We start from the raw sequence: 15,028 nt of genomic DNA, 5'->3' as shown, positions 1-15,028 counted from the left end.
AGGCAGGTCATGGCTCTGGACTTTAGAGCTGATAGATCTTGGAGCCAGAATTCAAACTCAGACAGTTATGCTCCAAAGTTGTTTCTCTTTCTGTTATAAAATGAAGAGTTCCTCTGATGGCAGAACACAGTCTGATATCACATGACTTGTATCATAGTGGAAATGAGAGGTCAGAGCAGGGCTGACTGCCATAACTAACATTTAGGACAGGGATATATGTGTGATGAACGTTCTGAGGTTCCCAGGAGTTAGGGCAGGGACTCACGCAGATCAGAGTGGACTCACACAGATCAGAGTGGCTCTGGTTGTCAGTAGGCCCAGCTACCTCACCAAGTGAATGATGAGGAAGGCCCCAGATGTTGGTCATTGCCACTAATGCTTTGTCCTTTACCTCTCTGCTATCTCTTCAGACTATCCCATTTTTGGGGGGGTTCTCTCTGGAAAATCTTTTGGCCTAGCTGTAGTGCCTCCCCAGCCAGTGTCTGTAGGGATCAAACTTCATGTCAGGCATCCTATCAGGCTCCCAGAGGCCCATTTCTGGAGGTACATCAGGATGGTGCCGACCCACAGGGGTCTATTGTGGTCTGGCTCAAGTAACATTGGCCCTTGCTGGGGAATACATTCTGTGCCAATGACTCCATTTAATACTGTACTTTGGGGATCTCCTCCATGGTGTTGACTCTTCCCCTGAGAAGATGGAAAAATCTAAGACAAAATATGAAAAAAGGAGAAAGCATTCTAGTTAACAGTGAGGTATTTGAAATGTCCCAGCAGGGAGTCTTAGATTGCTTTTAGGAAGAAGATGATCCAATCTGATCCCAAGCTAATTCATACAAACCACAGGTTAGCACCTTTGAAGTGACAATGAGATTTAAGACTCTTGGAGTCCTGTCAGGGGGACCAAAGGAAGGGGACAGATGGAAATGAATTATGTGTGGATATGGCAGATTTTCTGAGTAAAGGTCAGGGATGTGATACATGTTCTAATTCAAGGGTGGCTCATGAGAGGGGCGGAAGTAGGTAGGGAAAGTAGTGAATCTGCACCAACTAGTCCACATAATATTGAAAATCAACTTCCACCTGATCACAATTCTCAAGCTGCTGTTTAGTACTTCTTATATAACAAGTATCATACTAACAGCTCTAAATACATGATCTAATTTAATGCTCTCAATAACCCTGTTGAATTATCCCTGTTGGATAGATAATGAAATCCAAGATTCAGAGAGATCAAGTAACTTGCTCACAGTCACACAGCAACAGCCTCCTAACCAATCTCCCTGCTTCTACTCCTTCCATTCTTGTCCAACTGTATTCTACATTCTTACAGAAGTCATTCTGATCTCTCATAAATACAAATCTGATAATGCCAACCCTTACTTGAAAGTCTCAAATGGCTTCTTATCATACTTGGAACAAAATCTAATCTTTCATCATGGATTATCAAACTCTGTATGATTGAACTCCTGATGACCTTTATGACCTTATCTGGCATCACGGTCTCTTATGCCTGCATGCCCTGGCCCAGTGGACATTCTTGCAATTCCTGGAACGTTTTAAGCTGATTGCCTCTGATCTTCTCTTGGCTGACTTTACATTATTCATACCCTAAAATTATTACCTTTTCAGAGAGGCCATTCCTGACACCTGAATTAATTCATGATACTTCTCAGCCCTTGATGTTTCTTTCCTATTTATTTGTTTATTGGTTAATGGTGTATGATTTGTTTATTGATTAAGGGTGTATGCAACATTAGAGCCCACTCTTATTCTGACTGCATGAGGTCAAAATCTGCTCATAACCTCTACCCTGCCTGTGATCTGTGCTCTGTAGTTATTCAGCACATTATTGTGGACTAGTGAGCATTTCTATAAAATGCAGGTGACCCTTGAACAGCACAGGTTTGAACTGAGTGGGTCCACTTATATGTAGTTTGTTTTCAATAAATGTATTGGAAAATTTTTTGAAGATTTGCAACAATTTGAAAAAACTCACAAGCCATGTAGCCTAGAAATATCAAAAAATTAAGAAAAAGTTAAGTATATTATAAATGCATAAAATATATATAGTTACTAGTCTTATCATTTACTACCATAAGATATACACAAACTTATTATTTAAAAAGTTAAAAATGATCAAATTTTATGCACACAAACACTTACAGACCATATATGGCACCATTCACAGTTAAGACACATGTCAACAACTGTAAAGATACAGTGTGACATGCTTTGGCTGTGTGTCCTCATCCAAATCTCACCTCGAATTGTAATAATCCTCACATGTTATGGGAGGGACCCAGTGGGAGGTAATTGAATCATGGGGGTGGGTTTTTCCCATGCTATTCTCATGATAATGAATAAGATCTCATTCATGAGATCTAATGATTTTATAAAGGGGATTTCCCCTGCATATGCTGTCTTGCCTGCTGCCATGTGTGATGTCCCTCTGCTCTTCCTTCATCTTCCGCCATGATTGTGAGGCCTCCCCAGCTATGTGGAACTGTGAGTCCACTAAAACCTCTTTCCTTTATAAATTACCCAATCTCAGGTATGTCTTTATTAGCAGCATGAGAACAGACTAATACATAAAATAAATCATAAAATAAAACCATAGTATGTACTGTACTACCCCAGTAATTTTGTAGCCACTTCCTGTTGCTACTGCAGTGAGCTCAAGTGTTGTATCTGCTTAAAATGCAGTGACACTAATCATCTCAGCAGGAGCAGTTCCTCTCTCCAGTAAATTGCATAGTGCAGTAAAAAGTGATCTCTCATGGTTCTTGCATATTTTAAAACTCACGATTAGTGCAATATCATAAACACTAAATAATACCAGGGAACCCATATGAAGTACCACTAGTGATGCTGGAAGTGCTCCCAACAAGCAGAGAAAAGTCATGACATTACAGGAAAAAGTTGAACTGCTTGATATGTACTATAGATGTGAGGTCTGCAGCTGCAGTTAGTTGCCTGCCATTTCAAGATAAATGAATCTAGCATAAGAACCATTGTAAAACAAACAAACAAACAAAAAAAAACCCAAAATTCATAAAAGCCATCACTGCAGCTACAACAGCAGGTGCAAAAACCTTGCACTTTTTGTACAATACCTTTATCTCATATTGAAAATGCAGCTTTTACATGGGTGCAGGATTGCTGTAAGAAAGGCATACCTATAGACTCTAATATGATTAGAGGAAAAGCAAAGTCAATTCAAATTAAAAGTAAGATGAGGGATCTAGAGCTGGATAATTTAATGCCAGCAAAGGATGGTTTGATAATTTTAGAAAGAGATTTGGCTTTAAAAAAATGTCAAGATAGCAGGAGAAGCAACTTCTGCCAATCAAGAGGCAGTAGAAATGTTCCTAGATGCTATTTTAAAAAAATCATTGAGAAGAAAGAATATCTGCCTGATAAGGTATTTAATGCAGTTGAAAGTGCCCTATTTAAAAAAAAAAAAAACGCCACCAAGGACTTTTATTAATAAGGAAGAGAAGCAAGTCCAAGGATTTACGTCAGAAAGGAATAGGCTAACTCTGCTGTTTCATGTAAATGCAGTCGGGTTTAGGATGAGTCCATATGTATAGATACGCCCTTATGTGTAAAACTGCTCATCCCTGATCCTTGAAGGGAAAAGATAAGCCTCAGCTGCCAGTCTTTTGATTGTACAACAAGAAGGCGTGGACAATGAGAGCCCTTTTTCCGGATTGGTTACATTGATGCTTTGTCGTTGAAGTCAGGAAGTACCTAGACAGTAAGGGACTGCCTTTTAAAGTTCTTTTGATATTAGACAATGATCCTGGCCACCCAGAACTCACGAGTTTAACATCAAAAGTATTGAAGTGGTCTACTTGCCTCCCAAACATGTCTCTAATTCAGCCTTTAGATGAGAGGGTTATAAGAATCTTTTTTTTTTTTTAAATAAATTTTTTATAGACATGAAGTCTCACTGTGTTGCCTGGGCTGTTCTTGAACTCCTGAGCTCAAGTGATCCTCCCGCCTTAGTCTCCCAAAGTGCTAGGATTACAGGTGTAAGCCACTGTGCCTCACCACTCATAAGGATTTTTAAGGCTCATCACAAAGCACATGGTACTCTACAGAAAGGATTGTTAACGCTATGGTAGAGAGCCACCATAGAGAAGAACATCATGCAAGTCTGTAATCCTAAAATGATAAATTTCTGCTGGAGAAAACTGTGTCCAGATGTACATTATTTCACAGGATTTATGACAGAGCCAAACAAGGAAATCACAAAAATAGATAGGAGATCTGAAAGAAAAAAAAAAGTGGTGGGTGAAGACTTTCAAGGTATAGATTTTAGAGAAATTCAAGAGCAAGTAAACATCACACCAGAGGAATTAACAGAAGATGATTTGATAAAGATGAGTGTTTCCAAACCAGTGCCAAACAGTGAGAAAGAAGATATAGGAGAAGCAGTGCCAGAAAACTGACTTTACACAATCTGGCAAAAGAGTTTCCGTTATTCAGGACTGCTTTTAACTTCTTTTATGACATAGACCCTTCTGTGACACAGGCACTGAAACTGAAGCAAACAGTGGAGGTAGGATTGGTACCATATTGAAACATTTTTAGAGAAATGAAAAAGCAAAAAGTCAGAGATCGCAATGCATGTCAGTAACCAGTTGTGCCTGCCTTTCCCGCCTCCCCTTCCACTTCCTCTGCCTCTTCCCCTGTACTACCCCTGAGACAGCAAGACCAATCCCTCTTCTTCCTCCTTTTCCTTAGCCTATTCAATATAAAGATGGTGAAGATAAAGACCTTTATAATTGATCCACTTCCACTTAATGAATAGTAAATATATTTTCTCTTCCTTGTGATTTTCTTAGTAACATTTTCTTCCCTCTAGCTTACTTTATTATAAAAATAACATACAAAATACATGTTAATTGACTGTGTTATTGGTAAGACTTCCGGTTGACAGCAGGCTATTAGTAGTCGAGTTTTTGGGGAGTCGGAAGTTACATGTGAATTTTCAACTGCATGAGGGGTCAGTCTCCCTAATCTCTATGTTGTCCAAGGCTCCATTGTAGATGCTTTTTTCCTTTTCAGAAATAAAAGCCATAAACTTGTTTATTTGAGGGTGGGAAGAGTAATGTCAGGAGGCTGTTTTTTCTTTCTAGAAACATACATTTTTATTTCTTCAAAAGTATTTAGTACATAACAGTTTCCGAGGGAAACTCGATGCTATTTGTTCTTGAATTAGAAGTTCTCTCTCCTCGTGGTAATTACTGAGTCTCCATTTAAAACTCTTGGAATAAAGGAAGCTGTGAGGATGCAGGGTGCTAATTAAGCCTTTTCCTAATTGCTTCATTGTGTGTCAAGATGAAGACAGTCCTGAAGTTATTATGCTGTTTTACTCACCATGCAAGGTCTGTGACTCAAACTCCCACTTTTATTGGGCTAAGTACACACTAAAAAGCAATGACATTTACAAACCAATCTCAGACAAGACACTCCTGCCTTAGAAAATGGTGCACAGAAAATATTTCTTAAAACCATTACACTGAAATATACAGTAAAGTCTATGTTTCAGCAGACATTGTTATAGTCTGTTGAATTTTCTTACTAATCTGGAAAACCTGTTTGTTTGAATTTTGATAATTAGAAATATTTCTAATGCGTCTGACAAAAGGATTGTCTTTGGGAATTTGAAGGTGAATTTTTTCTTCTCGCCTTTTGCTTTCTGCACTTTTACGGTTTTCTAAAATGACTATATTATCATTTTTATAATGTGTAAAAGAAGTTTATAAAATATTTTAACATAAACCTGACATTTTCCTAACTTTCTAAGTAGCTTGTGGTAAACATAATTCAATCTTCTTGGCCTGTCAGTGTAAGAATAATATTTTTAATTTTATTTTTAAATAAATTTTTGTTTCTAAGAATGTTAATTTTTTTTTTTTTTACTTCTAATAGCTTTTGATATTAGTCTTCAAAACTGACTTAATGTCTTATGAAGTGCTGCTGTTATGTTTGAAGTTAGGTAATTTATGTAGGATTCAGAGAAGAATAAATGGAATTTCACATTTATGATTTTTAAGCTATAAAACATGCTAAATTAAATGTGTCTTTATTAGAATCTGTTCTGACCAGTGTATAGGCCAAAGAGAGGAAGAACGTCTTAAACAATAAGGAGTCATTTCTCTTGGTGACTTATAATTCTGGAAATTATTTCTGTTAGAATCATAGCATTAAAAGGGACTTTAGAGACCCTCTAGTCCATCCTCCTCATTTCGCAAATAAGGAAAATGAGACAGCATTTTGGTTCAAGATGGTGCGGCTGATGTAGGCTGAAATCTCATCTTGTACACTGGTGTTCTTTGCTTTTTCCATATCCTTTTACTCAGACTCCAGAGATGATGAAGGATGTGTTTTTCTAATCAAATTGCCTTGTTGGAAGTAACATTCAATTACAACATAATTGAATGATGGAAACTTCCTTTTTAAGATGGAGTCTCACTCTGTTGCCCAGGCTGGAGTGCAGTGACACCATCTTGGCTCACTGCAACCTCCGTCTCCCGGGTTCAGGCGCTTCCTCTGCCTCCCAGTAACCTGGAATTAAGGCATGTGCCACCATGCCCAGGTAATTTTTGTATTTTTAGTAGAAACAGGGTTTCACCATGTTGGCTGTGGCTGATCTCAAACTCCTTCCCTCAAATGATCCACCTGCCTCCATCTCCCAAACTGCTGGGATTACAGGCATGAGCCACCACACCCAGCCCAAAACTTTCTGGAAAACAGCTTGATAGTATGTGCCACATTCCTTAAAAAGTTAAAAAAGCTTCATTCAAGCCAGGTGTAGTGCCATGTGCTTGTAGTCCTAGCTACTTGGCAGACTGAGGCAGGAGGATTGCTTACCCAAGTGTGTGAGGCTGCAGTGAGCTATGATGCTAACACCTGTGAATAGCCACTGCACTCTAGCCTGGGCAACAGAGCAAGACCCTGTTTCTTAAAAAAAAAAAAGTTAGTTTTCTTTGACCTATTAATTTCACCTTAAGAAATTTTCCTAATAAACCAATTCAACATAGACAAATGTTTAGGTACAAAGATGTTTATCTCACCATTATTTTTAATAAAAAAGAAGTTGAAAACCTGGCTCGACAATAAAGGAATACTTAATTGGTTATGATATTAAAGGACTCATTACACATCTCATTATTCATGTGTATTTAATGAACTTGGAAAATGCTTTTGATATGAGGGTAAAAAATAATGATATAGAGCTAAATATAGAGTTTCATTCCAATCTTGTTAAATATATTTATGCCCTTAGGAAAAAAATTATGCAAATGTGTAAAATATACCTTTTTTTTTTAAAGGACACATTTATTCAGCGTCATGATCATAATATTACATTTAACAATCAACAGCATGGGTGCAAAAAAATATCTACATTAAAACCCTTTGTTGTAATGCTTTACACTTTCCACAGAACAGAAACTAAAATAACCTGTTATTCAATTAGTCACAAATATAGTCCTCGTGTTTTTTGTCCATACACATGAGTATTTGTCTAAACATGTCTTCTTGTAGCAGCTAGGCCCTGCCACTAATGTGCTTGTCTGAATTCACAAATCTGTTGTAAACTGTAACTTCCCTGTCACTTCTCTGGCTCTTATCTCCTGCTAAGCTTTGTTTCCTGGCAGTAATTTAAAATCTTCTGCCACTGCCGTAGCTACTGCTGCTACTGGAACTGCCATAGCTACCTTGGTTTCATGGTTTGGCAGAGTACTGGCCTCTACTAGCATAGGGGCCAGAGCTTCTGCCTCCAAAGTTTCCTCCCTTGATGGGTCCAAAATGTAAAGACTAATTGTTGTAAATGCCAAAATCATTGTAGCTTCCACCACCTCCAAAATTGCTTCCATCATTACCAAATCCATTATAGCCATCCCCACTGCCACCATATCCACCACCACCACAGCTGCCACCAAAGTCACCATGACCACTGAAGTTTCCTCCACCACCAAAGTTGTCATTCCCACCGAAACTACCTCCACGACCACCACCAAAGTTCCTAGAGCCACTTCGCTTCTTTGGCTGAATGAATCACTCTCCATCTCTTGCTTTGACAGGGCTTTCCTAACTTCACAATTGTGGCCATTCACAGTATGCGTATTTCTCAATGACAGTCTTATCCACGGAGTCATGGTCACCAAAACTTAAAAAGTAAAGCCCTTTTTCTTACCACTGCCTTGGTCAGTCATGATTTCAATCACTTCAATTCTTCCGTACTGTTCAAAGTAATCTCTTAGGTGATGTTCTTCAGTGTCTTTAATGCCACCAATGAATATTTTTCTCACAGTTGGGTGGCCATCTGGTCTTTGAGAATCTTCTCTTGAGACAGCTCTCTTTGGTTCCGCAACTCTTCCATCTACCTTATAGGACCTTGCATTCATGGCTGCATACACCTCCTCCACAGTGGCATATGTGACAAACCCAAAGTCCCTTGAGCGCTTTGTATTCTCTCATTACCACACAGTCCGTGAGCGTCCCCATTGCTCAAAATGACTCCTCAGGCTCTCATCAGTTGTTTCAAAGCTCAACCCTCCAATGAAGAGCTTCCTCACCTGTTTGGGCTCTTTAGGAGACTCTGACTTAGACATGATGGCAGGGGAGAGATAGACTTTAACGATGCTTCCTTGGTGGCATCCACAGGCAGAAAGGAGTAAACATCCACAGGCAGAAAGGAGTAAACGTCCACAGGCAGAAAGGAGTAAGCTGATGAACGTATCTAAAATATATTTTTTATTGACTTAGTTCTTTCAGTATTTTTCAAGCATTCTTCAGTTGTCACAAATGGCAATGATAAAGAGAAAAATATAAACATCACATTTTAAAAATATGTGCAAAATAACTTTGAACTTAAAATGTGATCATCATAGAAGAAAGAACACTGTAATAGATGTGAAGTACTGTGAGTTCTCAGGTTACTTTTGTGAAGCCACGTAAAGCTATGTGGCTTTAAGCAATGCCTTAATCCGTTTAAGTCTTAGCTTCTCTTTCTGCAAAGGAGAAGTCTGAATTAGTCCATCTTCCTTCCAGATCCATAACTCAGTTTGATAAATTACTTAGTATCTTTTTCTACAGAGAAAATGCTCATACATAATAAAAAATATGTAATCATAAAATTATTTTCATTAGTCTGTTTTATAGAATTCAAGTTAATCACCACTGTTTACCCTTGTGCCTCTTGGTGATCGGTGCTCTCTGTTACAGATCGCTACTGAAGCAATAGAAAACTTCCGAACTGTTGTTTCTTTGACTCAGGAGCAGAAGTTTGAACATATGTATGATCAGAGTTTGCAGGTACCATACAGGTAATAACCGCTGAAGAATGGGAGGGGAGTGTGAATAATTTTTCAGTCATCATATTTGTTTTCAGAGGGATTACTTTGGCTAGAAGGTAGGGAGCAAGTGGAGAAAGTACTCAAAGGGAACTCATTGGGAAACAGTTGTAATTATGCAGGAGAGAAATTACAAGACCCTGAACTAAGGCAGGGACATCTCTGATGTAGAACCTGTAAGAATGGGTCACTGATGAGAAGGGAGGGAGACATGATGCTGAGAATGACTATCTGATGTCCAGTTAGGATATGACCCTACAATTTGCTCTAGTTGAAAATGAGTTATTTATGGAACCTAAAATTTGAGGTACCTGTGGGACATGGAGAGGATGGTGCTTCCTGGGTTTACCTGTCTTTCTGCTTTTTACCCCTTCTCCAGTGCAGGCCTTCTTCCTTTAACACAGTCATCCCAGTGAGAGCTCTAATAAGTGGTGTGAACATAAGCAAGCCCAACCTCTCTGAGTCTGTTTCTTATAATAAAAGAGAGAGGTGGACCTTATTAATAGATTTTTAAGCTTTTATTTAAAAAAATGATGGTAGAGTCTTTTTTGTCTAAAAAATTATTTGAAATCTTCATATGTGATGAAGATAAAAGCAGAGTTGATCTGGTAGCAGGAGGGGTTGGAGGCCCAGGGCTGCCCACTTGCTAACCAACCTGCCCCCACTCACACCTCCATATCGCTGAGCCTCCATGTCATGATTCTAGAATGTCAACCCCTTTGTAAAGCCTTCTCTAAGACCCCCAAATAATTTAGTGCTTCTGCTTTCTTTTCATAACAGATTATTCATAAGGCACCTTCAATGCATAAATAGTAATTCAACTCAACTCAGGTCTCCTAAGTCAAGAACATGCCTGTTTCCTCTCTGTCACCCATCAGGGTACCTGCAACTTGTAGGTGTTGGGTAAACGTGTGCAGAATGAATATTTATATAGAGTACTTACATGTTGTGTGTCCAAAAGTGGGGGGAAAGGGAGAAAACTTTTACTTATTGATCCCTAACTGGCTCTTTACAGTCATTGGATTATTTTCTCTTTACATCAACAGTTTGAGGTGTAGTTAATTCTACATTAAAGATAAAGACACTGAGTCTCAGAGGTTAGGCAGTTTCCCAAATTTGCACAACCGCCAAGTGTAAAGTGTGGACCAAACTTAGTTCTTTGGAAACTAAACCCATTTTTGTTGGTCATGCCTCTGTGCCATACTGCCAGCCTATCAAAAGATACATTTTAAGGACTGAGAAATGAAAGTGGAATGAGTTTTCAAATGTCTTCTTTTCAGAAACTCTTTGAGGAAAGCACACATCTTTGGAATCACGTTTTCCTTCACCCAGGCAATGATGTATTTTTCCTATGCTGGATGTTTCCGGTTTGGAGCCTACTTGGTGGCACATAGTCTCATGAGCTTTGAGGATGTTCTGTTGTAAGTATTGGGTTATTATTTAGTTAAACTCTAAAAATAAAACTGGGATGAACATGCTTCATGTCTAGATAGGAAACCCTACTGTGAAGCCTCATGAAGAGATTCTGGTGATTCCTAAAGTGGCATTTTGCCTCTGAGTCTTCATGTGCCACCATTGAAGCACCCCCTTTCATTTGAAGGAGCAGTAACTTCTTTCCTCATTGCTGGCTCACATATAGCTGAACTTTCCAAGTCTGTCACTGGGTGGAGTGATTCCATTCAGAGATTTTGAGAAGGCCTTGGCATTTGGGAAGAAGCCTAGCTCTGAGCAAGGAGTCTGACTGGCTCCTTTTAAAGGACTTTCTTACAGAGCAAGTAAAGTGCAGATGTGTTGTACTAAGTTCTGCAAGCCCTTGGAGATTCCAGGATAAGTTTACTTTTCCTTGATATGAGAAGAGTTGGAAGGTAAGAGCCAGATGAAGTCAGAAATGACAAAGGAAAAGTTATATTGAGATTTTTCTGCTACATTGTTCTGAATGTAGATAACTGTGCCTTGGTCAGAGGAAGATAAGCCTGAAGCAGTTATACTACAAAAGTACCCAAATATGCAGTTTGGTGGTCAAAAGTATATATAATATATCTGAGCTTCTAGATTTAGAGATGGGTAAGATTCTGCCTCTTGATAGCATAACATAATTAGTAGCAATATAGTTTTACATTTAAACCAGAATCATATAAGCCTGGCAGTGTAACGTATTAGTATAGTATTTCTTTCCTTTTTAAACATTGAGCTGTTCATGCATTACAGTTTGCTCAGGAGGACCCCAAAAAAGACATCTAAATTTCCATTAAAGGTGTGCATTGGACAAATGATATGCAGGTGCTATCTGTGATTACGACCTAGAGATCAAAACCAAGCATCACTGGCATTGGGACTTTGATTAGATAATTATTTGATATATTGCTTTACTCCAAAAAATTGAATTGGTGAAAGTTGCTGACATTGGGGCATTTAGGTTTGCAAAATCAACATTCCAAGTTAAGGAAAAGGAAGACCTGTCTGAAGAGCAGTGCATTAGAAAAAGGTCCCATAGGTTTAAATGATCACAAGGCCAAGATTAACCATCGGTGTATCTTATTTAGTGCCAGTTAAACAAACAAACAAACAAAAACTAATGACACAATATGCTACATAAACATAGGCATAGAGTCCAGAGGAAAGAAAGTGATGGATTCCCTGTATTCTGGGAGGGTTCCCAAGTATTTTGTCAGTTCCAGGCTTGCTGTTTCAAAAATCATATTAATAAATATGTCTAGAGAAGGGCCGTAAAAGGAGTTATCAAAGAAGCAAAGGAGGTTTTAGTAATATTTCAAGACTTGTAGGCCTGTCTTATGTAAAAGGAAGTAAATTTTTTCTTCAGTTTGAAAAAGAACTGTTTAACAATAGACAACCAAACATGCTACTTCCTAAATCAGAGGATGGAAGCCAATTTAGGGGAGGTGTCCAGGCACAAACATGGAGAGCTGGACTTGATACCTGTAAGGACCTTCCCAACTTTAAGTTGCTGTGATTCCCATGTCATAGATAAGAATGTCAATGCACCTTAAGAGCAACATATCTGGTTCTGTAAGAAACTTTCTTTTTGTTGCACAGTTCATAGGTTTTTAAGAATCTGATGTAATTCCAACATCACTGACTGTATCTGTTGTTGATCACCACAACAATGCCGTGTAACAACCAGCCACTAAACCTCAGAGACATACATATTTTTGCCCACAAACCTGTGGGTTAGCTGTGAAGTTCTACTGATCTGGGTTAGGCATACTGGATCTCAGCTGGACTTACTCATGTTTCTGTAGTGGGTTGTGTCTGTAGCTGGCTGGTTGGGATTCACACAGCTCTCCTCCATGTGTGCCTCATCCTCCAGCAGGCTAGCCTGGGTTTGAGACAGTGGCAGAATTCTGAGAGAGAAAGAAAGAGAGAGAGAACACACGCATGCATGCTCACAAAGCATATAAGGCCCCCTGAGTCATAGACTTGGAACTGGAAAAAGTGATTTCCACCACATCCTGCCCACCACATCCTGCTGGCCAAAGCAAGTCACAAGGCCAGTCCAGATTCAAAGGGTGCTGCAAAGGTCGCATTGCAAGATGAGGATACAGAGAGAGGTGGAAAAAAAATGGGCCATTTTGCAATCAATCTATCACACTGACATGAACTTATAAGGAAATGTGTTTGTTTTATTTTTAACATCTGTTTTATAACTATTAGAGGCTAAGCTCTCTGGTTACAGAAGTGTCAACTTTTGGCCAGGCATGGTGGCTCACACCTATAATCCCAACACTTTTGGAGGCTGAAGCAGGAGGTCTGCTTCATACCAGGAGTTTGAGACCAGCCTGGGCAATACAGGGAGACCCCCATCTCTACAAAAAAATAAAACAATTAGCTGGTTTTACAACTGTGGTTGTGCACAGTTGTAGTCCCAGCTACTCCAGAGGCTGAGGTGGGAAGGTCGCTTGAGCCCCAGAGGTCATATCTGTAGTGATCTCTGATTGCACTACTGCACTACAGTCTGGGCAACACAGCAAGACCCCATCTCAAAAAAAAAAAAAAAAAGGAGTGTCAGCTTTCTAGCATTGTGGTCGTAACGCTGCACACATGTTTTGTGTTTGTACTTTCCAGAGTATTTTCAGCTGTTGTCTTTGGTGCCATGGCCGTGGGGCAAGTCAGTTCATTTGCTCCTGACTATGCCAAAGCCAAAGTATCAGCAGCCCACATCATCATGATCATTGAAAAAACCCCTTTGATTGACAGCTACAGCACAGAAGGCCTAAAGCCGGTGAGTTTGATGTTTCAACTATTGGATCTACTCCTGACTCCTTAATGAAAGTATTCTAAGTGGAAACTTAATAAAATTTGTACTTTCAAATATGCTGATGATAAAACTTCCTAGATCATAGATTCCTTTCAATAACTACTAATAATATACATCAACATTCAGTACTTTTACATAGCAAAGGTTATAGGGAAATAGGAACACTGCTCACTTTATAAGCAAAACCTATTCATCAGATTTTTTACAAACAATTGTTTTAGAGACAGAGTCTTACTCTGTCATCCAGGCTAGAGTGCAGTAGCATGATCATTGCTCACTACACCCTTGACCTTCTGGGCTCAAGTGATCCTCCTGTCTCAGCCTCCCAAGTAGTTGGGACTACAAGCATGTGCCATCATGCCCAGCTAATTTTTTAATTATTTGTAGAGACATGGTCTTGCTATGTTGCCCAGGCTGGTCACTAGATTTTATTGTAAGTTACTGTATTCCTGAGGAACAGATTTGAGTTATTGCAGCTGTATTGTATATTCACATTGTCTTAACAATACATGCTGTGAAAGCTTTTACTCTTTTAGACCTCATTTACTAAATTCTAGCAGTCTGAGACTGAGCGCAGTGGCTTATGGCTGTAATCCCAGCACTTTGGGAGGCCGAGGTGGGTGGATCACTTGAGGTCAGGAGTTCGAGACCAGACTGGCCAATATGGTGAAACTCCATCTCTACTAAAAATAAAAAAATATTAGCTGGGTGTGGTGGCACATGCTGTAATCCCAGCTACTCGGGAGGCTGAGGCACGAGAATTGCTTGAATCTGGGAGGTGGAGGTTGCAGTGAGCTGAGATCATGCCACTGCACTCCAGCCTGGGTAACAGAGTGAGACTGTCTCAAAAAATAAAAAATAATAAAATGATAAAATAAAAATAAAATAAATTCTAGCAGTTTGAAGTGAAGCCAATTGTAATACAAGTTCATTACCTTCTGACACCTGGTAATTGAAAGGGTTAGCTATACACTTTATTTTCAGTATTGTGGCAATCTAATTTACTGTTATTCTTCTCATTGCAGAACACATTGGAAGGAAATGTCACATTTAATGAAGTTGTATTCAACTATCCCACCCGACTGGACATCCCAGTGCTTCAGGGGCTGAGCCTGGAAGTGAAGAAGGGCCAGACGCTGGCCCTGGTGGGCAGCAGTGGCTGTGGGAAGAGCACGGTGGTCCAGCTCCTGGAGCGGTTCTATGACCCCTTGGCGGGGAAAGTGGTGAGCACACTTTCGTATTTAGCTCAGTTCAGGTTTTCATCATCCAAATGTCTGAATGTATTTAATTCTCAATTATGAGCCATGTTTTTTCAGACCTTTAAACAACAACCCCACTTGGATAAAGTCTGACAACCTAAATATGGTCTCCAAGTGGTGTCATC

The 15,028-nt window shown here is 39.3% G+C and overlaps 1 protein-coding gene across 2 annotated transcripts in view; it reads left to right on the top strand.

The window, feature by feature from the left end:
* Nucleotides 1-15,028, top strand: part of LOC105475450 (ATP binding cassette subfamily B member 1) — a 133,393-nt gene that overhangs the window by 107,113 nt on the left and 11,252 nt on the right. For both annotated transcript variants that reach the window (XM_071094773.1, XM_011730682.3), the window contains 4 exons: nt 9,241-9,341; nt 10,649-10,789; nt 13,452-13,608; nt 14,670-14,867. In XM_071094773.1, the coding sequence (XP_070950874.1) occupies nt 9,241-9,341; nt 10,649-10,789; nt 13,452-13,608; nt 14,670-14,867 (597 nt within the window). The remainder of the gene's footprint in view (nt 1-9,240; nt 9,342-10,648; nt 10,790-13,451; nt 13,609-14,669; nt 14,868-15,028) is intronic.

The sequence above is a fragment of the Macaca nemestrina genome, chromosome 4 (assembly GCF_043159975.1).
Source record: "Macaca nemestrina isolate mMacNem1 chromosome 4, mMacNem.hap1, whole genome shotgun sequence".
Lineage (NCBI taxonomy): Eukaryota > Metazoa > Chordata > Mammalia > Primates > Cercopithecidae > Macaca > Macaca nemestrina.
Note: the sequence above shows the minus strand (reverse complement) of the source record. Positions and strands in the feature narration are given on the sequence as shown.